General features: G+C 45.6%; 1 protein-coding gene across 10 annotated transcripts in view; it reads right to left on the minus strand.

Annotated features, from left to right (window-relative positions):
- Window positions 1–23,197, minus strand: part of LRRC7 (leucine rich repeat containing 7) — a 464,098-nt gene that overhangs the window by 117,337 nt on the left and 323,564 nt on the right. For 8 of the 10 annotated variants that reach the window (XM_033916815.1, XM_033916814.1, XM_033916811.1 and 5 more), the window contains 3 exons: window positions 13,227–13,296; window positions 10,661–10,760; window positions 2,331–2,458 (listed from right to left, as the gene is read on the minus strand). In XM_033916815.1, coding sequence (XP_033772706.1) covers window positions 2,331–2,458; window positions 10,661–10,760; window positions 13,227–13,296 — 298 coding nt within the window. Of the gene's footprint in view, window positions 1–2,330; window positions 2,459–10,660; window positions 10,761–13,226; window positions 13,297–21,825; window positions 22,202–23,197 lie in introns of those variants that run through there. The other 2 variants (XM_033916818.1, XM_033916817.1) reach the window with 2 other exon arrangements.

A 23,197-nucleotide genomic window follows, 5' to 3' on the forward strand; every position in this document is an offset into this window, starting at 1 on the left:
ACATAATAATGAAGCACTGGCAGCAATGAAGATGGAGGACTTTCACTCAGCTTAGAGGGAACGCTACTAGACAGGTTTTCAGGATCACTGTAAGGAATATTCATGAGGTAAAGCTGCATATATTCACTGTGGTAATCCTGAAAACTTGACTGGCTAGGTGTACCTCCAGGATAGGGTTACCAAATTTTACTCCCATATAATCTGGATGCAACGCTGTGATGTCACGCGCATGTGTGTGATGTCATCACGTTGTGTCTGCGCATATGCAGATGCCCTCCTGATGCGGTCCCGAGGACAAGAACAGGTTGAGAGGGGCAACCTGGAGCAGAACGGGGCATGACATGGGCGTAGGGGTGGGTCTGGGTGGACCTGGGGCAGGGCAGGGCTCATAATCAAAACATAAAGATATCCAAAACACATCACATCACAAGTCAGCACTTGAAAGTCCTAATCGCCGGGACAAGTGCCAGTTTTCAAAGTGTTTTTCAGGGCATCCAGCAAGGTGTTTTGTCTGCTGTGCATCCAGAGTTCCAGGGGGCGTGTCGAGAGGCATGTTATAGGCAGGCTTTGGGCAGGTTAGACTTGGATGTCTTGCGGTGAAAAACAAACCTTTTCCAGGCTGTCCTAGACAGAACTTAGGTGTTTTGGGCTAGACCTGTTTTAGAAGCATCTAAGTGCCAAAATGGTAACCAAACTGGCCAGTGGTCACTGTAATGGTATCTGTCTAGGTTTACCTCAAGTACACATTAAAGCAGGGATCTCAAAGTCCCTCCTTCAGGGCCGCAATCCAGTCGGGTTTTCAGGATTTCCCCAATGAATATGCATTGATAGCAGTGCATGCACATAGATCTCATGCATATTCATTGGGGAAATCCTGAAAACCCGACTGGATTGCGGCCCTCGAGGAGGGACTTTGAGACCCCTGCATTAAAGCATTACAAACGATACAAAACTCAGCTGCCTGGCTACTGGCTGGAGTATCTCGATACGAGCACGTTACACCTATTTTAAAAAGATTGCACTGGTTGCCGATTCTGTTTCGTATCCAATTCAAAGTTTTGAAACTTGTCCAACAAGGTGTTTATGACATCTTGCTGAATTATTTGGCAAAATGCCTAACTAACACTATATACTCCGTCAAGGACGCTGAGGTCACAGAATAGTTGGTTGTTAGACACATCAAAGGGGAATGTTTTACGATATGTATGGACCAAAAATTCATGTTTCTATATAGCTGGACCATTGATGTGGAATGCATTGTCTGGTACTTTATGGTTTTGTAGAAATCTATTGCAATTTAGAAAGTTGCTCAAGGCCCATTTGTTTGTTCAAGCTTTTCTAAGCTAATATTCTGCTGCTTGAATTAATTTTATACTTTCTGAATATCATCTTTTTTGCAGGTTATTAGATTTGTGCTGCTTGATTGAAGTAATGTAGCAGATGAGCGGTTGAGATGGTATAATATGATTTTTTGCTGATGTATGGGATCTTTATGTTGTGCAAATCCTGACATATGTATGTGAGCTGCCTTGGATAAAGGTGGATTAAAAATGTTTTAAATAAAATAAATAAATAATTCCTCTCCTACCCCACAAAGATCTGAATGAAACAGTACATACCTATCTCTAGAACAGTAGCACGTGATATGGGAATGCCTACTAGAGCATTACACAGATGTCTTAAGTAACCTGGTGGGTGGGCTAGTGAACCATAGAGAGGAGGAGCATGACCCATAAGCCACTCTACCCACCGCATTTACAGTGGAAAGTGTGAGGCCATCAAAACTCACCAAAATCCTACTAAACTGCCGTATATGTGCCACCTATAACCATAAGGGCTATTTGGGTGGTAGACAGGTGGGTATAGTAGGCTTTCTGGGAGTTTTGTGGGGCTCACCATAAATTATAAGGGGGTTATGGTAAGTTGTACATGTGGCACCCTTTATGTGAAGCTCAAAGCAGTGCCCACTGCTCTGTTGACATGCCTATGCAGCCAGTCCATCAAAATGGATTTGGATTTGGACGTTTTCATCATAGATGTTTCTGTGGTCAAAAATGGGGTATAAAGTTAGGCATCCTAAGGGTTGGATGTCCTGTTGCTCGAGACCTCCAAGAACGCAATTTTCCCCAAAATATTTTTGGATGACTAGCAGTTCGGCTTTCGAAAATGGACATTTCTGTGCTTCTGACTTTGGACATTTAGCGGGAAATGCCCAAGTCGGACTTAGATGTCCTTTTCGAAAATGGATCTCCACATATGTATAAATATATTAATATTTACAGGTGCAGATGCTTCTAAAATGACCTCCAAAATGTTAGTAAACCATTCACCTTAACTTTCCCAGGTCCTTCTTCTTGTTCCTCCTTTTTGTCTTCAAACTCGAAGGCGACCGTCATGCGCTGCTGCCTCTGCTCCTCCCACAATATTGGATTAAAGCTGTCAGTGTCCGATTGGAAATCTGCAGTCAAATTGCAAAAGAGAATTAAAAGTGAGACCACATTGCTGTTGAACTGGTCCTGTGAGTAGCAGGAGATGATGTCTTATTAACGCATCTCCTGCTGCTGATGGAGAGGGAGGCCGCTCATCAGGAGATGTTCATTCTCCAGTGGGCAGGCAGGAGGTGACATACAAAAAAGCAGGCGTACCAACTAGTTTCCTCCTGCTCCTTTATACTTCTACCTCAGTGGGGGGGGGGGGGGGGGCAGATTATGAGCTCTGTTGAGAATGGACTGTCTTTTATATGTTTGCATACAGTGCTGCAACAACTAGACAGGGCTGGCTCAACCAGTAGGCAAGAGTAGGTGGTCACCTAGCAAAAAAGCAGCTGCAAAGCAAAACAATAGACCTCGATTGGCACACGCACGTTCAAAGGACTATCAGCACACACTTTAACCTGCATTTTTTATAGGCTTTTTGGGTGATGATCATGATTGCCATCAAAATCTTGGACTGGCTGCAGGCTAAGGAAGGCTGAAGGTGCACCTAGGATACCTTAGGGCAGTGATTCCCAACCCTGTCCTGGAGGAACACCAGGCCAATCGGGTTTTCAGGCTAGCCCTAATGAATATGCATGAGAGAGATTTGCATATGATGGAAGTGATAGGCATGCAAATTTGCTTCATGCATATTCATTAGGGCTAGCCTGAAAACCCAATTGGCCTGGTGTTCCTCCAGGACAGGGTTGGGAACCACTGCCTTAGGGGGTCCTTGGCTGTCTTAAATATAAAAATCACAAAAATCCAAGTAGTTAAGAGGCTACAAACAAAGGGGTCCTTTTACTAAGGTGCGCTAACTGATTTAACACGTGCTCATCGATTTAGCGCACGCTAAATGCTAAGGCGCCCATTATATTCTATGGGAACTTAGCATTTAGCGCACCTTGGTAAAAGGACCCCAAACTGCACAGCACACAAGCTTCTGTTGTATTTTACACATTATTTGGTTTTTATCTTGCGGGTCACTTGTGACTGTATACACCCTTTGTGGATGGCACCACACTATGCAAACCTCTTCATGGCAGAACGAGAAGAGACATTTCTAAATACATTTCCGACAAAGCCCCTGAAACACCACTGGCATATTGATGAGATTTTGATGATTTGGACTGAGAGCGAAGAGACTCTCGAACAATTCTACGATTCTTTCAATACATCCCATCCTACAATCAAATTCATGATTGACTATTCCCCAGAAAAAGTCAATTTTCTGGGCACCACAGTCTCTATCAACAATTGTACATCCTATATAATAAAACCCTAAGCGTGCCTGCGCACTTAGGGTTTCGTGTTCCCTGCCGCCGTGTTTTCTGATCCGTGGCCGGATTCTATTTTAGAACCTGGCGGCAGGGAACACTCTGGCTACTCCCCTCATCCCGCCCTGACTCACTGCCAGAGAAACCGCTGCCGCCGCTGATTCGGAACGGGGGCACAGGCACCCCTGCCGGCATCTATTTCTCCCCCTCCTCCCTCTCGCCTGCTCACCCACTCGAGGCGTTTAACTGAAAAGCGCTGCGCTATGCTACCACTGGCCTCGCCGTCTTCTCTCCACTGCGGCCCGCCCTCTGATAACTTCCTGTTTCCGCTAGGGTGGGCCGCAGTGGAGAGAAGACACCGAGGCCAGCAACAGCGCGGTGCAATGCTTTTCTTTGAGGCAAGTAGATTTCTGCGGGGCATATGCACAGGGAGAGCAGGAAAGAGGTGCTGCTGGACGGGGGGAAAGAAAAGGAAGGGAACAGGCAAGGGGTGGGTGCACAGAGAAGGGGGGGAATGCTACTCTATACAGGGAAGGAAGGGAATGCTGCTGCTGCACAGGGAAAGGGAGGAATGCTGCTGCACAGGGAATGGGTGAATGCTGTTGCTGTTACACAGGGAAGGGGGAATGCTGCTGCTGCACAGGGAAGTGGGGGGAGGGGGGATAGGGAAAGGGAAAGGGAAATGAGGCCAGGGAGAAATCTTGGTTTGCTTTGGTGAAGGGAGACAGAAGGGGGACATGGAGAGAGACGAAAGATAGGCAGGCAGCGCATGAGAATGAAAGACAGACATAAAGAAAGACAGCAGGCAGGGAGACATAAAGAAAGAAAGACAGACAGAAGGGAGGGAGGGAGAGAGACAAAGGGGGCCAGGGAGAGAGACAGACAGTGGGAGGGAGGGAGACAAAGAAAGGAAGAAAGAGACAGGGGCAGGGAGAGACACAGAAAGAAAAAAAGACAGACAGACATATTTCTAGCACCTGTTAATGTAATGGGCTTAAACACTAGTAAGAACATAAGATTTGAAGCTGCTGGGTCAGATCAGTAGTGCATCGTGCCCAGCAGCCCGCCCACGCGGCGGCCCTTAAGTCAAAGACCAGTGCCCTATTTGAGTCTAGCCTTACTTGTGTATGTTCCTACTGGAACAGAACTTATCCAACCATGTCTTGAATCCCTGAAGGGTGTTTCCCCCTATAACAGCCTCTGGGAGAGCGTTCTAGACCTCCATCACTCTCTGTACACAATATTCTAAATGAGGTCTCAGTAGAGTTTTATACAGGGGCATCAATACCTCCTTTTCCCTATTGGTCATTCCTCTTCCTATGCACTCAACCATGCTTCTAGCTTTCGCCATCACCTTTTCAACCCGTTTGACCACCTTAAGATCATTCCGAGCTATCACACCCAAGTCCTGCTCCTCTTTCATGCACAAATGTTCTTCACCTCCTAAACAACACCGTTCTCTTGTGTTTTTGCAGCCAAATGCACGGTTAAAACTTTTTCAAATAAAATATGCACTGTATATTTCGCTGTCCATCCAAACATTATTGAATCTGAATTAAAAATTGGCTTCATAAGTTCTGATTTCATTTTCTTTCTTTCATTTTATAATGCCTATAAAATCAATATAAAAATGTGAATAAAAAAATTGCAGGCACAAAGTTCAAGTTAATTTTATATAATTTTGATTGCATTTGGAGTTAAGCTGCTTCTTCATTCTTTTCACTGAAGTGACAGTCTGGTGTGTACAATAGAATTATGTTGTCACAGATGTGCTGGAGAACTTTGAAATTGCATTTAAATGATAACAAAAGAAAACAGAAGCTCTAAAGCTAGAACTCTGTAGCTGAGAAAAATCTGTTCTAAATTACGAGAGCTGAAGTACTAAGAAGGCTATAATCAGAGTCCTTTCCCAAGGGTAAAATAGTATTTTACCCACAGAAACTGGGACTTTGTTGCCCAACCTCTCTGTGGGTATAAGCATTTGCTATGTTTGACAATATGCTGAACCTGGAGCCTTTAGTAAAATATTTATAAGGACACCAGAAAATACATGCTTTAGTACCGGCATATCCAGTGGGAAGAGACATTTTGGTGAGCAAAATGTAAATAAAAGAAAAAACATAGACCGATGTATATGTATCAACATTCAAGGTACTGAAGGGGATAGACTTAGTAGATAAGGACAGGTTGTTCACCCTCTCCAAGGTAGGGAGAACGAGAGGGCACTCTCTAAAGTTAAAAGGGGATAGATTCTGTACAAACGTAAGGAAGTTCTTCTTCACCCAGAGAGTGGTGGAAAACTGGAACGCTTTTCTGGAGGCTGTCATAGGGGAAAACACCCTCCAGGGATTCAAGACAAAGTTGGACAAGTTCCTGCTAAACTGGAACGTACGGAGGTGAAACTGGACTCATTTAGAGCACTGGTCCGCGTGGGCGGATTGCTGTGCACGATGGACCACTGGTCTGACCCAAGGTAGGGAGAACGAGAGGGCACTCTCTAAAGTTAAAAGGGGATAGATTCTGCACAAACGTAAGGAAGTTCTTCTTCATCCAGAGAGTAGTAGAAAACAAACGCTCTTCCAGAGGTTGTCATAGGGGAAAACACCCTCTAGGGATTCAAGACAAAGTTAGACAAGTTCCTACAGAACAAGGACGTACGCTGGTAGGGCTAGTCTCAGTTAGGGCTCTGATCTTTGACTAAAGGGCCGCCGCGTGAGCGGACTGCTGGGCATGATGGACCACTGATCTGACCCAGCAGCGGCAATTCTTATGTTCTTAAGTGTAGGGGCCCATTTTATAATAAACATGAGTCAGACTCCAAATTTTAGATGGACCTACCACCAAAATGGGTGGGCACAATATCCTCGCTGCAGCCTGCTCTCCCCATCCCGTTCTATGTGCTCTCACCCCAACTCAAATATTAAATACCTGAGCTGGCGGGGATCACCAAGACTCGCTAGCCGAAGATGTCTATGAAAAAGGCCTGAACTCCTTCCAGCGCAACTCAGTCAGTGGTAGGGTTGCCAGATCTCCTCTTTAAAAAAACAGGAGGACGCCTGCCCTGTTCCGCCCTGCCCCCACACAAACCTCCTGTAGCTCAGGGTCGCGTCTGGCGAGCCTCTGCGCATGTATGTACATCGAAGTGATGATGTCACACCCATGTGTGCGTGCGTGTGATGTCACTGTGCTGAGGTCCGCGCACGCATAGAGACCTGCCAGACACGGCCCCGAGCTCGGGGGCTTCCAAAACACGGACATGGGCAAGTTTTCCTGGATGTCTGGTAACCCTAGTCAGCCAGGGTTATCAGATTTTACATCAGTAAAATCCAGACCCCAAGACCCGCCCTCCAGGCCTGCCTGGTTCCACCCATCTCTGCTCCATCACGCCCCCAACTCCGCCCTCATTTCTACCCCCTTCCCCACCCCTGCTGCCTATTCGTCGGGCAGTAAGGCATCTGCATGATGTCACAGCGTGATTTCACTGCAATGATCCGCACATGCGCGGATGCCCCCTCCTAACGTGATTTCTTTTCAAAACCCAAAGTGCCGGGTTTTGACCTCCAAACATGTTCTCAAAAGGAGGACATGTCCAGGGAAATCTGGACATCTCGTAACCCTATAGTCAGTGGCAGTTGTAGTGAGCCACTGGATACTGGCACTCAGTACCTGCCACATGCCCGGTTTTCACTCATGCTGGTGTACAAAGTGGGCACCTAGCTTCCATTCTAGAATACTAGCATAAACCAGTAATGGTGCGCTTGATATCTAGATGCCTGTACTTACAGCAGCCATAGAGCTGGCATAAGTGCAGATGCCTAAATGCAGCAAAGATTATGCATAGGTGAGATCGCCGTCCATGCTCCGCTATTGCATCTTCTAAACTGAGTGGGAGTTTACAGTGCTTCAGCACTGTGTTTTCAATCACTAAAGTCCTGCCCAGCTTGCCTGTCCCTCACGATTGAAAATGTGATGGTGAAACAGCACCCTCTACTGGCAGGACTGTGGGTGGAGGACTCTTGTTGAGCTTAGAGGGAGTAAAACTATGCTCCACCCCTCTGTATATCTCCCTTTCAAATACACCCCTATGTATGCACACGTATGCTCATACATGCCATTTTTCTAAACATTTAGGAGTGTAATACATGCAGAAATGTAAGCACCTGAGTCTATAAGCGGCACCTAAAAGATAGGAGCCAAGCAATGCAATGCGAAGCCACTGCCAATCGTGAGTTAGAATCGCAACTAGGGGTGCCTAAATTGGACTTAGATGCTGGTAGGGGGTGTAGCGCAGTGGTTAAAGCTACAGCGTCAGCACCCTGAGGTTGTGGGTTCAAATCCACACTGCTCCTTGTGAAACTGGGCAAGTTACTTAATCCCCCCATTGCCCCAGGTACATTAGTCAGATTATGAGCCTGCCAGGACAGACAGGGAAAAACGCTTGAGTACCTGAATAAATTCATGTAAACCATTCTGAGCTCCCTGGGGAGAACATACAGAAAATTGAATAAATAAATAAACAAACCCAGATTTAACTCAGCATTTTTGCAGGGGTTTTTTCCCCTCTTTTTGCCAGTTCTATGCTAATGTTCCCAATAAAATTAACACTGCGTTATCCAGTTAGTATGCGCTAATAACATGCTAGCCGAATAATGTGGGATCACTCACCTTCTGCCTATGACATGTCCACTCCTAACAATATTTTTATAAAATAGTTAATGCATTGATTACCTTGTGCAAACAGGCAATATAATGCTAACCACGCGTTAAAGTCTTAATGTCCTTTAGTAAAAGGGTCCCTATAGTTTTGGGAATTTTTGCAGTGGTTTAAACACTAGAATAGCAAGCCCAATTGTCCACCAGACATGTCTTGGAGCAGGTTCATGATTTTCAAAAGGTTCTATTTATTACCACTAAAAAATCTGAATACAAACAGACTTTCATGGTCTGCCCAAAACATGCCCCCTGGGTATTGAACTAATGGCTTTTATAAATGCTCTACTGCCAGATCGGAGAAGGTTATCATGCCGCTGTACCGTGCCATGGAGTACTGTGTCTAGCACTGGTCACCGTACGTGAAGAAGGATACGGTACTACTCGAAAGGGTCCAGAGAAGAGCGACTAAAATGGTTAAGGGGCTGGAGGAGTTGCTGTACAGTGAGAGATTGGAGAAACTGTGCCTCTTCTCCCTGGAAAAGAGGAGACAGAGGGGACTTGATTGAAATGTTCAAAATACTGAAGGGAATAGACTTAGCAGATAAAGACAGACTGTTCACCCTCTCCAAGGTAGGGAGAACGAGAGGACACTTTCTAAAGTTAAAAGGGGATAGATTCCGTACAAACGTAAGGAAGTTCTTCTTCACCCAGAGAGTGGTGGAAAACTGGAACGCTCTTTCGGAGGCTGTCATAGGGGAAAACACCCTCCAGGGATTCAAGACAAAATTGGACAAGTTCCTGCTAAACTGGAACGTATGGAGGTGAAACTGGACTCATTCAGAGCACTGGTCTTTGACCTGGGGGCCGCCACGTGAGCGGATTGCTGTGCACAATGGACCACTGGTCTGACCCAGCAGTGGCAATTCTTATGCTCTTATGTTCTTAGGGAATTTACATATGCAAAACATGCCAAAGATCTGCCACTAACCATGCTTACTTTACACTTGCATTGTATACAATTCTGGAGACCGCGCCTTCAAAAAGATATAGAAAGGATAGAGTTGGTCCAGAGGAAGGCTACTAAAATGGTACGTGGTCTTTGTCATAAGGCGTATGGTGACAGACTTAAAGATCTCAATATGTATACTTTGGAGGAAAGGAGGGAGAAGGGAGATATGATAGAGATGTTTAAATCCACAATATTACAACAATGTTACTCACCAGCGGTGGATTAACTTCCTTAAGATCCACATTTATGGAGAAAAAGCCTCAAGTCCAATCTTTCACGCAGCAATCACAGTTGATTTCAAGCTGCTGTTTCTTTTCTCATTGGCATTAAAAAAAACTCCAACCCCATAAATGTATAGATCTAATGGAAGTATTCAGCCACCACTGTGCACGAAAGTTTAAATTTAGAAGAAACATTTTTCACTTAGCTTATCGGCATGGTGTATAGCGCTCCAGGTTCTCTTCACTTCATTGATGCAAAATTGCTCAACAAGCAGCTGACAGCACCCTAAAAAACCAGGCAAAAAATATTCCAAATACTCCATCAGGGCCTTGTTTCACTATTATCCGGCTGCTTCAGGGATTCTCAAATGCTTTTTCTCCACCCTTTATGTTAAATGTGGATCTTAAGGAAGTTAACCCAACGCTGGTGAGTAACATTTTTGTAATATATTGTTACCACTATTAAATTTTCTTGAGAGATGTTTAAATACCTACATGATGTAAATGCGAATGAGTTGAGTCTCTTTCATTTGAAAGGAAGCTCTGGAATGAGAGGGCATAGGATGAAGTTAAGAGGTTATAGGCTCAAGAGTAATCCAAGGAAATACTTTTTTTTTTTTACAGAAAGGGTGGTAGATGTGTGGAACAGTCTCCCGGAAGAGGTGGTGGAGACAGAGATTGTGTCTGATTTCAAGAAAGCATGGGATACACATGTGGGATCTCTTAGAGAGAGGAAGAGGAAGAGATAATGGTTGCTGTGGATGGGCAGACTGGATGGGCCATTTGGCCTTTATCTGCCATCATGTTTCTATGTAAATGCCACTATTTACACATGCCGATGTCACATAAGCCTTCAAAAATGACCTCCTTTGTGTATGTTGTCAAGCTTTAAAATTTTTTTAAAATTTTAGGCCCATCAAAGTTATCTAAGTGATTTACAACCAGGTACTCAAGCATTTTCCCTATCTGTCCCAGTGGGTTCACAATCTATCTGGCTTTTGTTGCAGAGTTTTAATGATGCATTACCTTCATCGCTGCGAGGCTGCTGTGGGAACATGTAGTTAGTCAACACTCTCTGCTTTGTCTCTGGATGGGCTTCAGTTTGAAGAGGGATAAGAGCTTTAGACTGCAAAAGAAGACAATCGGCAGAACACCAAGAATCAATGATTCCCAGAAACTGACAACCTCGGTTTAGATTAAGACATTGGATGGCTGTTTATACACTTAAACAAGTGAAGCCTACGACTGGGTCACCATGGACTCTGAAAAGGTATAAACTTGAAACAGAGCAAAATGTACTTTACCACAGGTATTATGTAAGTTAAAAAAAAAAAAAAAATTATGCTTAAGGAAGTCACCAAGGTAAAGATACTCGGGGTCATTTTGGACCAGAAATTGAATTATCATGATCAAATAAGTTCACTTGTTAGAAACTGTTTCTATAGGTTAAGGTTGATTAGATCATTATCCCCATTTTTGGATGAATCTTTACTGAATATTTTAATACATTCGTTAGTCATATCAAAAATTGACTACTGCAATGCTTTGTACAAGGGAATAACCTTAAAAGAAATACGTAGATTGCAAATCCTTCAAAACATGCAATAAAAATAATTACCAAAAGGAAAAAATTTGATCAAGTGACTCCACTCCTAAAGGAAAAGCATTGGTTACCTGTAAATCATAGAATTACATATAAAACAGCATTACTTACACACAAAACTTTAATGAACAAAGCTCCTGCATTCTTAGAAAGGCTTTTAATCCCTTATATCCCTACAAAATCTTTAAGATCTGAAGAAAAATCTCTCCTCTTAGTCCCTTCACTAAGACTCATTTATTCAAGGAAGGACACGATATTTTCTGTCACGGCCCTTCAAATTTGGAATTCGCTCCCAATCAATATAAGGGAAGAAAAATTACTTAGTAAATTCAAAGGTCTCCTGAAAAGTTGGCTTTTTAAGGACGCCTTTAACTGAGTTATTCGAATTCTATATAATCAGGATACTTTTTAGTGGATTAATAATGCTCTTAAGCGAAAATTGAGCGGGTAACCTTTTCCCATCCTATTGTTTCATTACCTATACCCTTTTTATTTTGTTTACAAATTGTATTTAATCCTTTTCTTTCTTTTTTTCCCTGTTGTGTTTGGTTGGTCAAAAGTTGTGTTAACTGTTTGGTTTAATCAATGTGCTTTTCTTTTTTTACTCCGATTTTATCGTTATTTGTAAATCGCAATGGGATTATGATTTTGCGATCAAATCAAATTTTTAAATAAACTTGAAACTTGAAAAACTGGAAAAGTAATAAATGATAAGAAAACTGAAAATAACATATTTTCATAAAAGTCTGTACCTTACTATAGTCAAACAATTCTAGTATTTCCTTACGTTTCCAGGCAAACTCAATTTCGACGTAAGGCTTTTCTCCTCCTGAGGCCTCGTGTCTTAGCAGGCGGAGGCACTTTAGGGCAAATTCTATATGAAGCGCCCACAAGTTAGGTGCCGAAATAGGCACCGTTCAGCGCGATTCAAGCAAAATTGGGTGCTGTTTAATGAATCACGCTGAGCGGCACCTGTTTTGGAGGTGCCCAATATATAGGCCAGCTCTAGGCACAACTAAAAGTTAGGCGCCTATGTGAGTGGGAAGGGGTGCCACCGCCCCTGGCGCCTCTCGCCCTCACTACGCCACCACATAGGATCACATGGAGTGGCAGTGTGATTGATTCACCAAAGAAATTTCGGGATGGCTGATCAACCCAAGAAGCGACTGCTGGGGACCAGTTGAAAATGTCTTTCTGACTCTCCAGCTCCATAGAAGCCCTGCTCTCTGCTGCCCGGAATATCTCTTGCCTGCCGCTCCTGCCTGCTCTGCTCCGAATCGCCGCCCTGCTCATCCCCGTTTTTCTCCTGTCTGCCTGCCGCCCTGAATCTCTCCTGCCCTTCCCCACACTGCGAGCCCGTGGGTTTAAGCGGGTTAAAACCACAGATTCGCTGGGCCATAAAAAAGTAAAAAAAGTAAAAATAATAATAATAAAAAAGTTGCGTCTCGGAGGGGTCTGCGCATGCGGGGGATCGCACACTTGTGATCCGTGTCGGCCAGATGAGGGCGTTCCTCCGAATGCCCTCATTTGAATTTTTTACATTGCTGAATTCGTCGGGCCTAGGATTGGCCACGGATCACCCAGGCAAAACGGGTTAGTGAAACTAACTCATAGTACATTAACTGATCTCTGTTTGTAATTCTAAATATAATGTCCATGAGGCTCAAATGTCTCACCTTCCTCATGCTATTAGATAGGGTTACCAGATCCTGTAAAATCTGGCCCCCATGGCCCTGCCCCCAGGCCCATCTGGTTCCATCCAGCCCTGCCACTGCCCTGCCCCCTCAACCTGCGCAGATGCCTTCCTGACGCGGTCCCGAGGTGGACTCTTTTGAAAACCCGGACAAAGTGGCGGGTTTTGAAAAGCCGTCCGGACGCCTGGGCATGTCCTCTAAAAAGAGGACATGTCCGGGTACATCCGGACATCTGATAATCCTACTATTATACCTCTTGCTAGCAAAGTCCTAATAAATAGAGAAGGGCTTTTACCTGGTTGTCAGAAAGCCATAGTGCTGCCAACTCTTTCAGTTTGGTAAAGCTGAATGGTAAGTTCTTTAGCCTGCAACAGAGCAATCGTTTGTTAAAATGCTATGAGTTAGTTATTACATTTAGATAACACCTCTTCTGAGCCTGAAGTGATTTACAAAACACAAATTAAAAAGAAATGGAGAAGAAAAAAAAAGCAACTCAAGTTAGAACCAGGCTTTTTTCAAAATAAAATGTCTTCGGGTTATGGCAAAATATCATGTACCTTTGCTTGCTTACTCCCAGTTACAAAATCTTTCAATGCCTCTGTAAACCACGTTGAAGCCTGCTTGAATCTGCAGTCCCTGAAACAGGACTCTGGCCATCTGCATACCCCTCTGATTCACCCTACTAATCACACAATAGAGACTTGAACTTACTTCCTTAGAGCTCTCTCTCTCACCTTTGCTTGCTTGTAGGGGCATCATTAGTAGGGTTACCAGACGATAGATAAACAGAAACCAGAGACTGGGACCAACCTGATTTGAATAATAAAATGACTAGACAACAAAAGTAAAAAAAAAAAAAAAAATGTTTTCTATTTTGTGATGACAATATATCAGATTTGAAATGTGTATCTAGCCAGAGCTGGTGTTAGCGAGCAAGAGCTAGGACCTAACAGTGTTTGTTTTGTGGTAGAAAACTGGAACGCTCTTCCGGAGTCTGTCATAGGGGAAAACACCCTCCAGGGATTCAAGACAAAGTTAGACAAGTTCCTGCTGAACCAGAACGTACTCAGGTAGGACTAGTCTCAGTTAGGGCACTGGTCTTTGACCAAAGGGCCGCCACCTGAGCGGACTGCTGGGCATGACGGACCACTGGTCTGACCCAGCAGCGGCAATTCTTATGTTCTTATGTACCCTTGACAGCGTTGGCATGGGGTTAGAGAGGAAAAAAGGGGGGTGGGGTGGGTAAAAAGGCTGCAAAATAAACCCACCGCTAATTTTAAAGCTATTAATATATCATAGAAAGAAAATTGAATCATATAAAATAAAGAAATTGATTCAATCGGCAAAACTGAATTGATTTTTTTTTTCCCTGAATCGGACAGCTGTAGCCAACTCATGAAGCTACTTAAGACCTGTGTGATGCTCTACTTGGCTTTCCCATACCAGGTGCTGCTGTTCTACAGACAGATATGTACTGTTTCATTCAGATTTTTTTTTTGGGGGGGGTGAGGTGGGGGTCAGTGACCACTGGGGTGGAGGTCATTACTTAATCCTTCCAGTGATCATCTGGTCAGTTTGGGTACCTTTTTGGAACTTAGACGCTGCATAACAGGGTCTAGTTCAGAATGTCTAAGTTCCGTCCAGGATGTCTTGGGAAACTGATTATTACCTAAAGACGTCCAAGTCTAAGCCCACACCGAACCATGTCTCTAACACCCCTCTCTTTAGTCTTGGATGCACAATGGGTAGAACGACTCACTAGATGTCCATAGGGACGGTTTCGAAAATCGGCTCTTGGAAGTGCCAATTTATGTCATTTTTTGGACGTTTTAGGTTTTTGAAAATGCCCCTAATAGTGAAAGACAGTCATCATAACATATGCTTTGGGGCTCATAATCAAAATTGAAATACGTCCAAAAACCCACTCAAGTCAGTACTTGGATGACCTAAAAGACAGGTCATCCAAGTGCCGATAATCGAAACAACTTTTTGGACGTATCCAGGGACTTTTTAGGCCTCAGAATCCCGCTGTGCGCCCAGAGCTCAAAGGGGCAGTTTTAGAGGAGTGGTTAGGGCAGGGGGTGGGTGGGATGTAGGCCGACCTAGAGTTAGTCATCCTGCAGCAATAATCGAAGGTTTGACGAGACTTTCTGGACAGAACTTATACGTTGTGACTTAGGCGATCTAAAATCAGGTATAAGTGCCCAAAAGGTATTGAAAGTGACCAGATAACCACTACAGAGACTAGGTAAAGACCCACACACACTCCCCCTGTGTTCACTGACCCTGTTGAACCCCCACATAAATCAGAATAAAAACATACATACCTGCCTCCGGAACATCAGCACCTGGCATAGGAAAGCCTAGTAGAGCTGCACAGAGGTGGTTTAAATACTCTGGGGTGGGGGTGGGGCTAGCGAAACATAGAGAGGAGGACCCAGGCCTCTAAGCCACTTTAACCACTACATTCATGGTGGAAACTGTGATCCCCCCCAAACCCCCCCAAACCTTACTGTACTGCCATACAGGTGCCACCTGAAGCCATAAGGGCTATTGGGGTTGTATGCAGGTAGGTATAGTGGGTTTTGGGCGGGCTCACCATGATCTGCAAGGAAGTTGTGGTGAGATGTTTATGTGGCACTCTTTTTATGAAGTTCACAGCGACTCCTCCCAGTTCTCCCCCCACAAACTGGGAATCTCTGTGCTGCTTGCACCTAGGAGCTCTCCCGGAAGCCAGCCAGTTGGCACCCAACCCCCCCTGGCCTGGGCACAATTGAGAAAGAAGCTTTAAATCACGTAGGCATCTCGGGGCCGAGGCACCACCTGGGCAGGCAGCAAGAACGGAGAAAATCAGGATCCTCCCCTGAAGTGAGCATGCCAGGGCTGCAGCTGCAGGAGCTGCCTCTCCCCGAGCCCCACTACTCTGTTGCCATGTCTGGGTGGCCAGTCCATCACTTTCCTGGCCCCTCCCACTTCCAAAAGGTCTTGTTCTAGACCAGGGATCTCAAAGTCCCTCCTTGAGGGCCGCAATCCAGTCGGGTTGTCAGGATTTCCCCAATGAATATGCATTGAAAGCAGTGCATGCACATAGATCTCATGCATATTCATTGCGGAAATCCTGAAAACCCGACTGGATTGCGGCCTTCAAAGAGGGATTTTGAGATCCCTGTTCTAGGCATTTGGGACTTGGACGATTTTTGGGATGAGAATGTGGTATAAAGATAAACGTCCTGGTGGTCTGGATGATCAAACACCTGGACTGACAAAGAGACGATTCTTGAAAAAAAATATATATTTTGGATGTATTTTTTGAGAATGGACTTTGGACTCTGCCAACTTTGGTCGACTAGCGCCCTAGGCCCAAAACAGAATTAGTCATTTCTTTTGATTATGTTCCTCCACGTGCTTATCTTGTTGGCCAGACTGGGTGGAATTTACAGGTCTTTATCTGCCATCATCTACTATGTTATTATACACATATATTTTATTTCTCTCATCAGTTACCTCCTCGGTTAGTAATTATGAATATTTTGCCCTGTGGAAATAATCTTTAATCCAGGAGAGGATAATATTTTTTCAGACGAGGCTGAGGCCTCCACCTTTTCTCTTTCTTTTTCCTTAGCAGGTTATTAGTGAGCAGGAAGCAAGGATTTATTACCTTAATTGTTGCTTATTCTTGAGAAAAAAAAAATTGCAGATTGCAATGTACCCTTCAAGCCAAATCTCTTGTGTGATACTTCAAAGAGAAACCGTAAACCCCTTTCCTAACAACTAATTTTCTACCATTAGATATGCAGCTAGCTAGGAATTTTGCTGAACCAGCATCAGCCATCGATGTTATCATTCTCTCTTTGCCGAAAAGACCGTAGATAATTTTCAGTGACATAATGTATGGAGGGAGATGGGCGTAGAAAAACATTTCATACTATTTTGAATTTTACAATCTGAGAAGGTGGTGTATTAAGGGGCCTTTTTATTATGCTGCAGCATTATCTGGGCATACGAGAAGCTGCTGACAAGTTCTCAGCCCAATCAAGAAGAGAATGATGTGGATCCATGAAACTTACAAGTTCATTCCACGCTTTTCTTGACACTGAAATGAACAGTGTCAAGAAAAGTGTGGAATTAACTTGTAAATTTCATGGCTCCACATCATTCTCTTCTTGGTTGGGCTGAGAACTGTTCAGTGGCCCCCTGTATTATGATGTCATAAAGCCTCATTCCACCAATGCCTAAGAGCCATCCTCATTGGTGATGTCACAATGGCTTGTTTCCCTATACTTGTGCCCATTTGCTAGATGTATTGAAATGAAAAGTGTCAAGAAAAGCGTGGAATTAACTTGTAAATTTCATGGCTCCACATCATTCTCTTCTTGGTTGGGCTGAGAACCTTTCAGTGGCCCCTCGTATTGTGATGTCATAATGCCTCATTCCACCAGTGCCTAAGAGCCAACCTCATTGGTGATGTCACAATGGCTTGTTTCCCTATACTTGTGCCCATATGCTAGATGCATTGAAACGAAAAGTGTCAAGAGAAGTGTGGAATAACTTGTAAGTTTCATCGCTCCACCTCATTCTCTTCTTGGATGGGCTGAAAACTTTTCAGCGGCCCCCTTGTAGTGCGTCCTATTGACATGGGACTTTCCCATATGCTAAGCCCATTTTCACTATGGTGGTGAAATAGGATTATTTCCATTTTTTATTCACAGGTCATTATAAATAGAGTGTATCTAAGGTTTCAATGCCTACCAGTGCCTAAGACCACTTTAGGTACCACTAGGCGCGATTCTATAAATGGCGCCTAGCATATGATTGACACTAACGCTCCTCGGCACCTACATATTCGATGCCATTTATAGAAACAGGACCTAACTGCAGATATTCAGTGGCACTAACCAGTTAAATACAACTGTCCCTCCATATTCACGGTTTTGGGATTTGCAAATTTGGTTATTTATGAGTCAAAAAACAAGCAGCCTCCCTTCCACATCCACAGCTTACCTTTAAAGCCCTGATGGTATAGCTGTGAAGCAGGGCTGGAGCCACCTTCCTAAGCTTCTGCCCTGTGCAGATCCGCTATCAAAAATGTCTGCTTCATGTTCCCATGTCAATCTTGTGAGTTCCCGTGGTCTCACGAGACTGATGCGGGAACTTGAGGCAGCCATTTTGTATAGAGGATCAGCTCGGGGCAGGAGCATAGGATGATCACTCCTGCCCCGCTTCATCGCTAGATCACCAGAGCTTTAAAGGTAAGCTGTGGAGGTGTCCGGGAGGATGGCGGGAGTTAGGGTGGGGGCCCTAAAGTTATTTGTGATTTTTTAATATTCCCGAGGGAGCTGTGCCCCTAACCCCTGTGAATATGAAGGGAGACCTGTATCACTGAATAAACACAGTTAGACTCAGGCAAGAGATTTACATGGCCAGGGGACTCTCTTGGCTGTTTAAATCGCTTTGAATGTTGACCTCCATAATTGTCTAATGGACAAAGTCTGACCTGGAAAGGTTCTCCCTCGTCCTGCTGATGATTCACCAGTTAAGTCCATTATAGAATATTAGTAAAACCTAGTACTGGCACGCCTTACATTTAAACACATAACGAACTGTATTCTATAAGCTGCCTGCATAGGGTTACCAGACGTCCGGGAAAACCTGGACGGACTTTCCAAAACCTGCAGTTTGTCCAGGTTTTGGAAAGCCCCGCCACCTCTGGAGGGCCTCTGAGCATGCGTGGATGACATCACATGCATCCGGGTATGCTCAGAGGCCCTCCAGACCCGGCGGGAAAGAAGAGATGAGGCTGTATGGCGGCGGGGCTGAGGAATATCAGGGCGGGGTTTGGGGTGGAAATGGGTGGGGCTGGGGCAAAATGGGGCGGGGCCATGCACCCAGAATGTTTATGCTTCAGATATGGTAACTCTATGCATGCGTCAGTCCTGCCCATGCCCCTCTCATAGTTTGCCCACATGAATGCCCACTTACACATAGCTAGGGTTACCAGATTTCATCTGTAAAAAAATAAGAGGACTTGTGGCCCTTCCCAGTTCCGCCACCAGCCCCACTTCACCCCAGCCCTACCTCCACACAAACTTTGTCTCTTCTTCCCCATGCTTAGGGCTGTGTCTGGAGGGCACAGTGGTTAAAGCTAGAGAATGACACGGTGACGGTTTACCCGCGGCCACCGCATTTAAGCCGCGGGTCACCGCCGAAAACGGGGAAGAAAACTAGCAGTCGCTGCGGTGACGGGGACAAGGCCATTCACCGACCGCGGAAACGGTGAACAGGTTTGTCCCCGCGGGCCAATGTACCCCCTTCTAGGAACCGCTATTTACCGTATTTTCACGCATATAACGCGCTCCCACCCGCACCCGCGATCGGAGCAAGAGGGAGCCCAAGCCCTCTTGCCCGGCCGACTCCCCGACGTCCGATACATCCCCCCCCCGGCAGGACCACTCGCACCCCCACCCCGAAGGACCGCCGACTTCCCGACAATATCGGGCCAGAAGGGAGCCCAAACCCTCCTGGCCACGGCGACCCCCTAACCCCACCCCGCACTACATTACGGGCAGGAGGGATCCCAGGCCCTCCTGCCCTCGACGCAAACCCCCCTCCCCCCCCAACGACCGCCCCCCCCAAGAACCTCCGACCGCCCCCCCCAGCCGACCCGCGATCCCCCTGGCGACCCCCACGACCCTCCCACCCCCCTTCCCCGTACCTTTGGTAGTTGGCCGGACAGACGGGAGCCAAACCCGCCTGTCCGGCAGGCAGCCAACGAAGGAATGAGGCCGGATTGGCCCATCCATCCTAAAGCTCCGCCTACTGGTGGGGCCTAAGGCGCGTGGGCCAATCAGAATAGGCCCTGGAGCCTTAGGTCCCACCTGGGGGCGCGGCCTGAGGCACATGGGCCCAACCCGACCATGTGCCTCAGGCCGCGCCCCCAGGTGGGACCTAAGGCTCCAGGGCCTATTCTGATTGGCCCACGCGCCTTAGGCCCCACCAGTAGGCGGAGCTTTAGGATGGATGGGCCAATCCGGCCTCATTCCTTCGTTGGCTGCCTGCCGGACAGGCGGGTTTGGCTCCCGTCTGTCCGGCCAACTACCAAAGGTACGGGGAAGGGGGGTGGGGGGGTCGTGGGGGTCGCCAGGGGGATCGCGGGTCGGCTGGGGGGGCGTTCGGAGGTTCTTGGGGGGGGGGCGGTCGTTGGGGGGGAGGGGGGTTTGCGTCGAGGGCAGGAGGGCCTGGGATCCCTCCTGCCCGTAATGTAGTGCGGGGTGGGGTTAGGGGGTCGCCATGGCCAGGAGGGTTTGGGCTCCCTTCTGGTCCAACTACCAAAGGTACGGGGAAGGGGGGTGGGGGGGTCGTGGGGGTCGCCAGGGGGGTCGCGGTTCGGCTGGGGGGGGCGGTCGTTGGGGGGAGGGGGGTTTGCGTCGAGGGCAGGAGGGCCTGGGATCCCTCCTGCCCGTAATGTAGTGCGGGGTGGGGTTAGGGGGTCGCCGTGGTCAGGAGGATTTGGGCTCCCTCCTGGCCCGATATTGTTGGGGAGTCGGCGGTCCTTCGGGGGGAGGGATGTATCGGACGTCGGGGGGGGGGCATCAGGCTTTCAGGATGGGGACAGACCTTCAAGGGGGGACAGTGCAGGGAAGTCAGGGAATTTATATTAATTAATTTTTTCTCTGCGTGTTTTGTTTTTGTATAGTTATTAACTAATATTTAACTAAGTTTTAAAGTTTTAAAGAATGTTTCCTTTATACGTAAATAAAGAAAAGTGAATGGGATTGCAGTGGCGGTGACGGGGCGGTGAATGGGGTGGCAGTGGCGGTGACGGGGCGGTGAAGAGGATGGTGAGACGGGGACGGGGCGGTGACGGGGATGGTGAGACGGGGACGTTGCGGTGACGGGGATGGTGAGACGGGGACGGGGCGGTGACGGGGACCAATTTTTTCACCGTGTCATTCTCTAGTTAAAGCTACAGCCTCAGCACGCTGCTCCTTATGACCCTGGGGAAGTCACTTAATCCACCCATTGCCCCAGGAACATTAGATAGATTGTGAGTCTACCAGGACAGATAGGGAAAATGCTTGAGTACCTGAACAAATTCATGTAAACCGTTCTGAGCGCCCCCTTGAAAATTGAATAAATGATGATCCGAACATGCTCGGAGGCCCTCCAGACGTGGCCCTGAGCTCGGAGCCTTCCAAAGCCCGGATGAACTGCTGGGTTTTGGAAATTCCCCCGGGGACCCTGACAGTCCTCTAAAAAGAGGACATGTTCGGGTTTTTCCGGACAACTGGTAACCGTAAGAATAGCACCCAACCAATATGTTGCCTCTGACCCGCATAAGTGCTAGGTAACTCTAAGCACTCTGTTATAGAAATGCCCTTCATCTGGTTATGTTTAGCTAGGCAGTTTCTGCAGCAGAAATACCTATTCCAAATTTGCCTAGCTTCCTTTAAGAAGAAGAAAAAAAAAAAAAAAAAATCAGCTGCGAATTGTTTCGTTAACAATAACCAGCTGAAATTATCCAGTTATCTTTGCTGCTCAGCGACATATTAACAATTGACCTGATAATGTATGGCAGTGGTTTTCAAGCCTGTCCTGCTCGATCACCAGCCATTCAGGTTTTTGGGATATCCAATGAATACTCATAAGTAAATGACCCCCTGGTGGTGGAGACATGTATTACACTTTAGGATAATGATGTTAAGATACGTCACAGTGCTTTCCCAATATAATCTTAACGCAGAACCAGGGAATTTAACGTTAAAAAAGATAAATTTAATAGATTATCAATTACTAAATGTTAACTGGCTATTACGGTAATTTAACTTTCAAAACCTACAAGCATCAAATCAGCACATTTATATTTCAGCAAGATTTCAATGGCTTTGTCTCCGAGAACATCAGATAAGTATATAGAAAAAGCTTCAGCTTAGAACTTTTCACAAAAACTACTCAGTAGAAAGCTAGATTCTTTAAATTAGGTCCCTTTTTATCTTTCAGATTCTTTAGCTTGCATATTGCTAAAGTTCTTTAAGCCTAGTATTTCTTAGTCTCTCGTTCTCTATATATTCCTCTCTTAACGGTCTTTCTATCTCTTTATCCTTTTCTCTACTTCTGTGTCTACACACTTGTTTGAATACTCAGTCACTTATCTTCGTGTTTTTCTCTTCCTCCTCCTAGGTCTTTCTTGGCATTGGCCGGCTCTTCATGACCTCTGGGAGTCGTTCCAGATGAGGGAGATTCTTCCAGGCTCTTCTTGACCCTACTGATCTGCTTTTACAAAATCAAGAGAGAAATCTATTTCCCTGACTTACTCAACTATATATTCCAGATGTATAAAAATTAATTTTAACTCTTCAGCTAACTAGCTTCCTATAATAAAGGCTAATCTATTCCCCTAAAATAACCCATCCACTGTGGCCAAGAGATCTGTACGAACTCTCATACATACAATTCTTAACTAAAGATGATTCACAGGTTAATTGTTCTTATTCGAGTACTATAATCTGCTTTAATCATTTTTACTCAGTGTGGCAATGCCACGGGATAATTGAATCTCAGTTAATATTGCACAGCAGTAAACTACTCAGAAGTGTGAGCAAAGAAACTTTTTTTTTTTCCATCTCTTACTAATCTCCAATTCCTGACTACAGGTTAATGTACCACAGTAACACCAGCCTGTCAGCTCCCTTTTAGTGCTGCCTGGCCCTACTGAAGGCTCCTGGCATAATTGATATTAATGTGTCTCTAACAGCAGTCTGAAAATATATGACATCTGCTTACAGATGAGGCCACACCACAGCTTTTAAATTCTAATCAGTCACATCACATGTTCATAGAAGTAATGTTTCAGCTCCCTTTCACTCCAAACTGAGCTTAAAAACAACCAAGGCTCAGTACACAAACTAATCACTCAACTCCTCAACAGAGCACTTAATGTCTCCTCACAACTTTCTCTTTTTAACTCTGGCAGACAGGTAAAGACACACACATGTCAATCCTCTGTAAGGTTTCCCTCTTACTGGCAGTTTAGAATGTTTGAATGTCGGTACTACCGCAGCCACGAGCCAGCACGTGCCTGTCACTGCCTTCAGCAGCCACCTAAACTTTTCTTTTAAAAACTAGTGCAACTTATTTAATTATTAAGGAGAAGGATTGGCACCTTGCCTGAATCGTTCAGCTTGCTCTCATCTGCTCTGTCTTCTCCTGCCCATTCCTTGCATTCTTCCATTACACGACTGTGCTCAGGAGCCAGCATTCAGTCTAATC

Source organism: Geotrypetes seraphini, chromosome 12 (genome assembly GCF_902459505.1).
Source record: "Geotrypetes seraphini chromosome 12, aGeoSer1.1, whole genome shotgun sequence".
Lineage (NCBI taxonomy): Eukaryota > Metazoa > Chordata > Amphibia > Gymnophiona > Dermophiidae > Geotrypetes > Geotrypetes seraphini.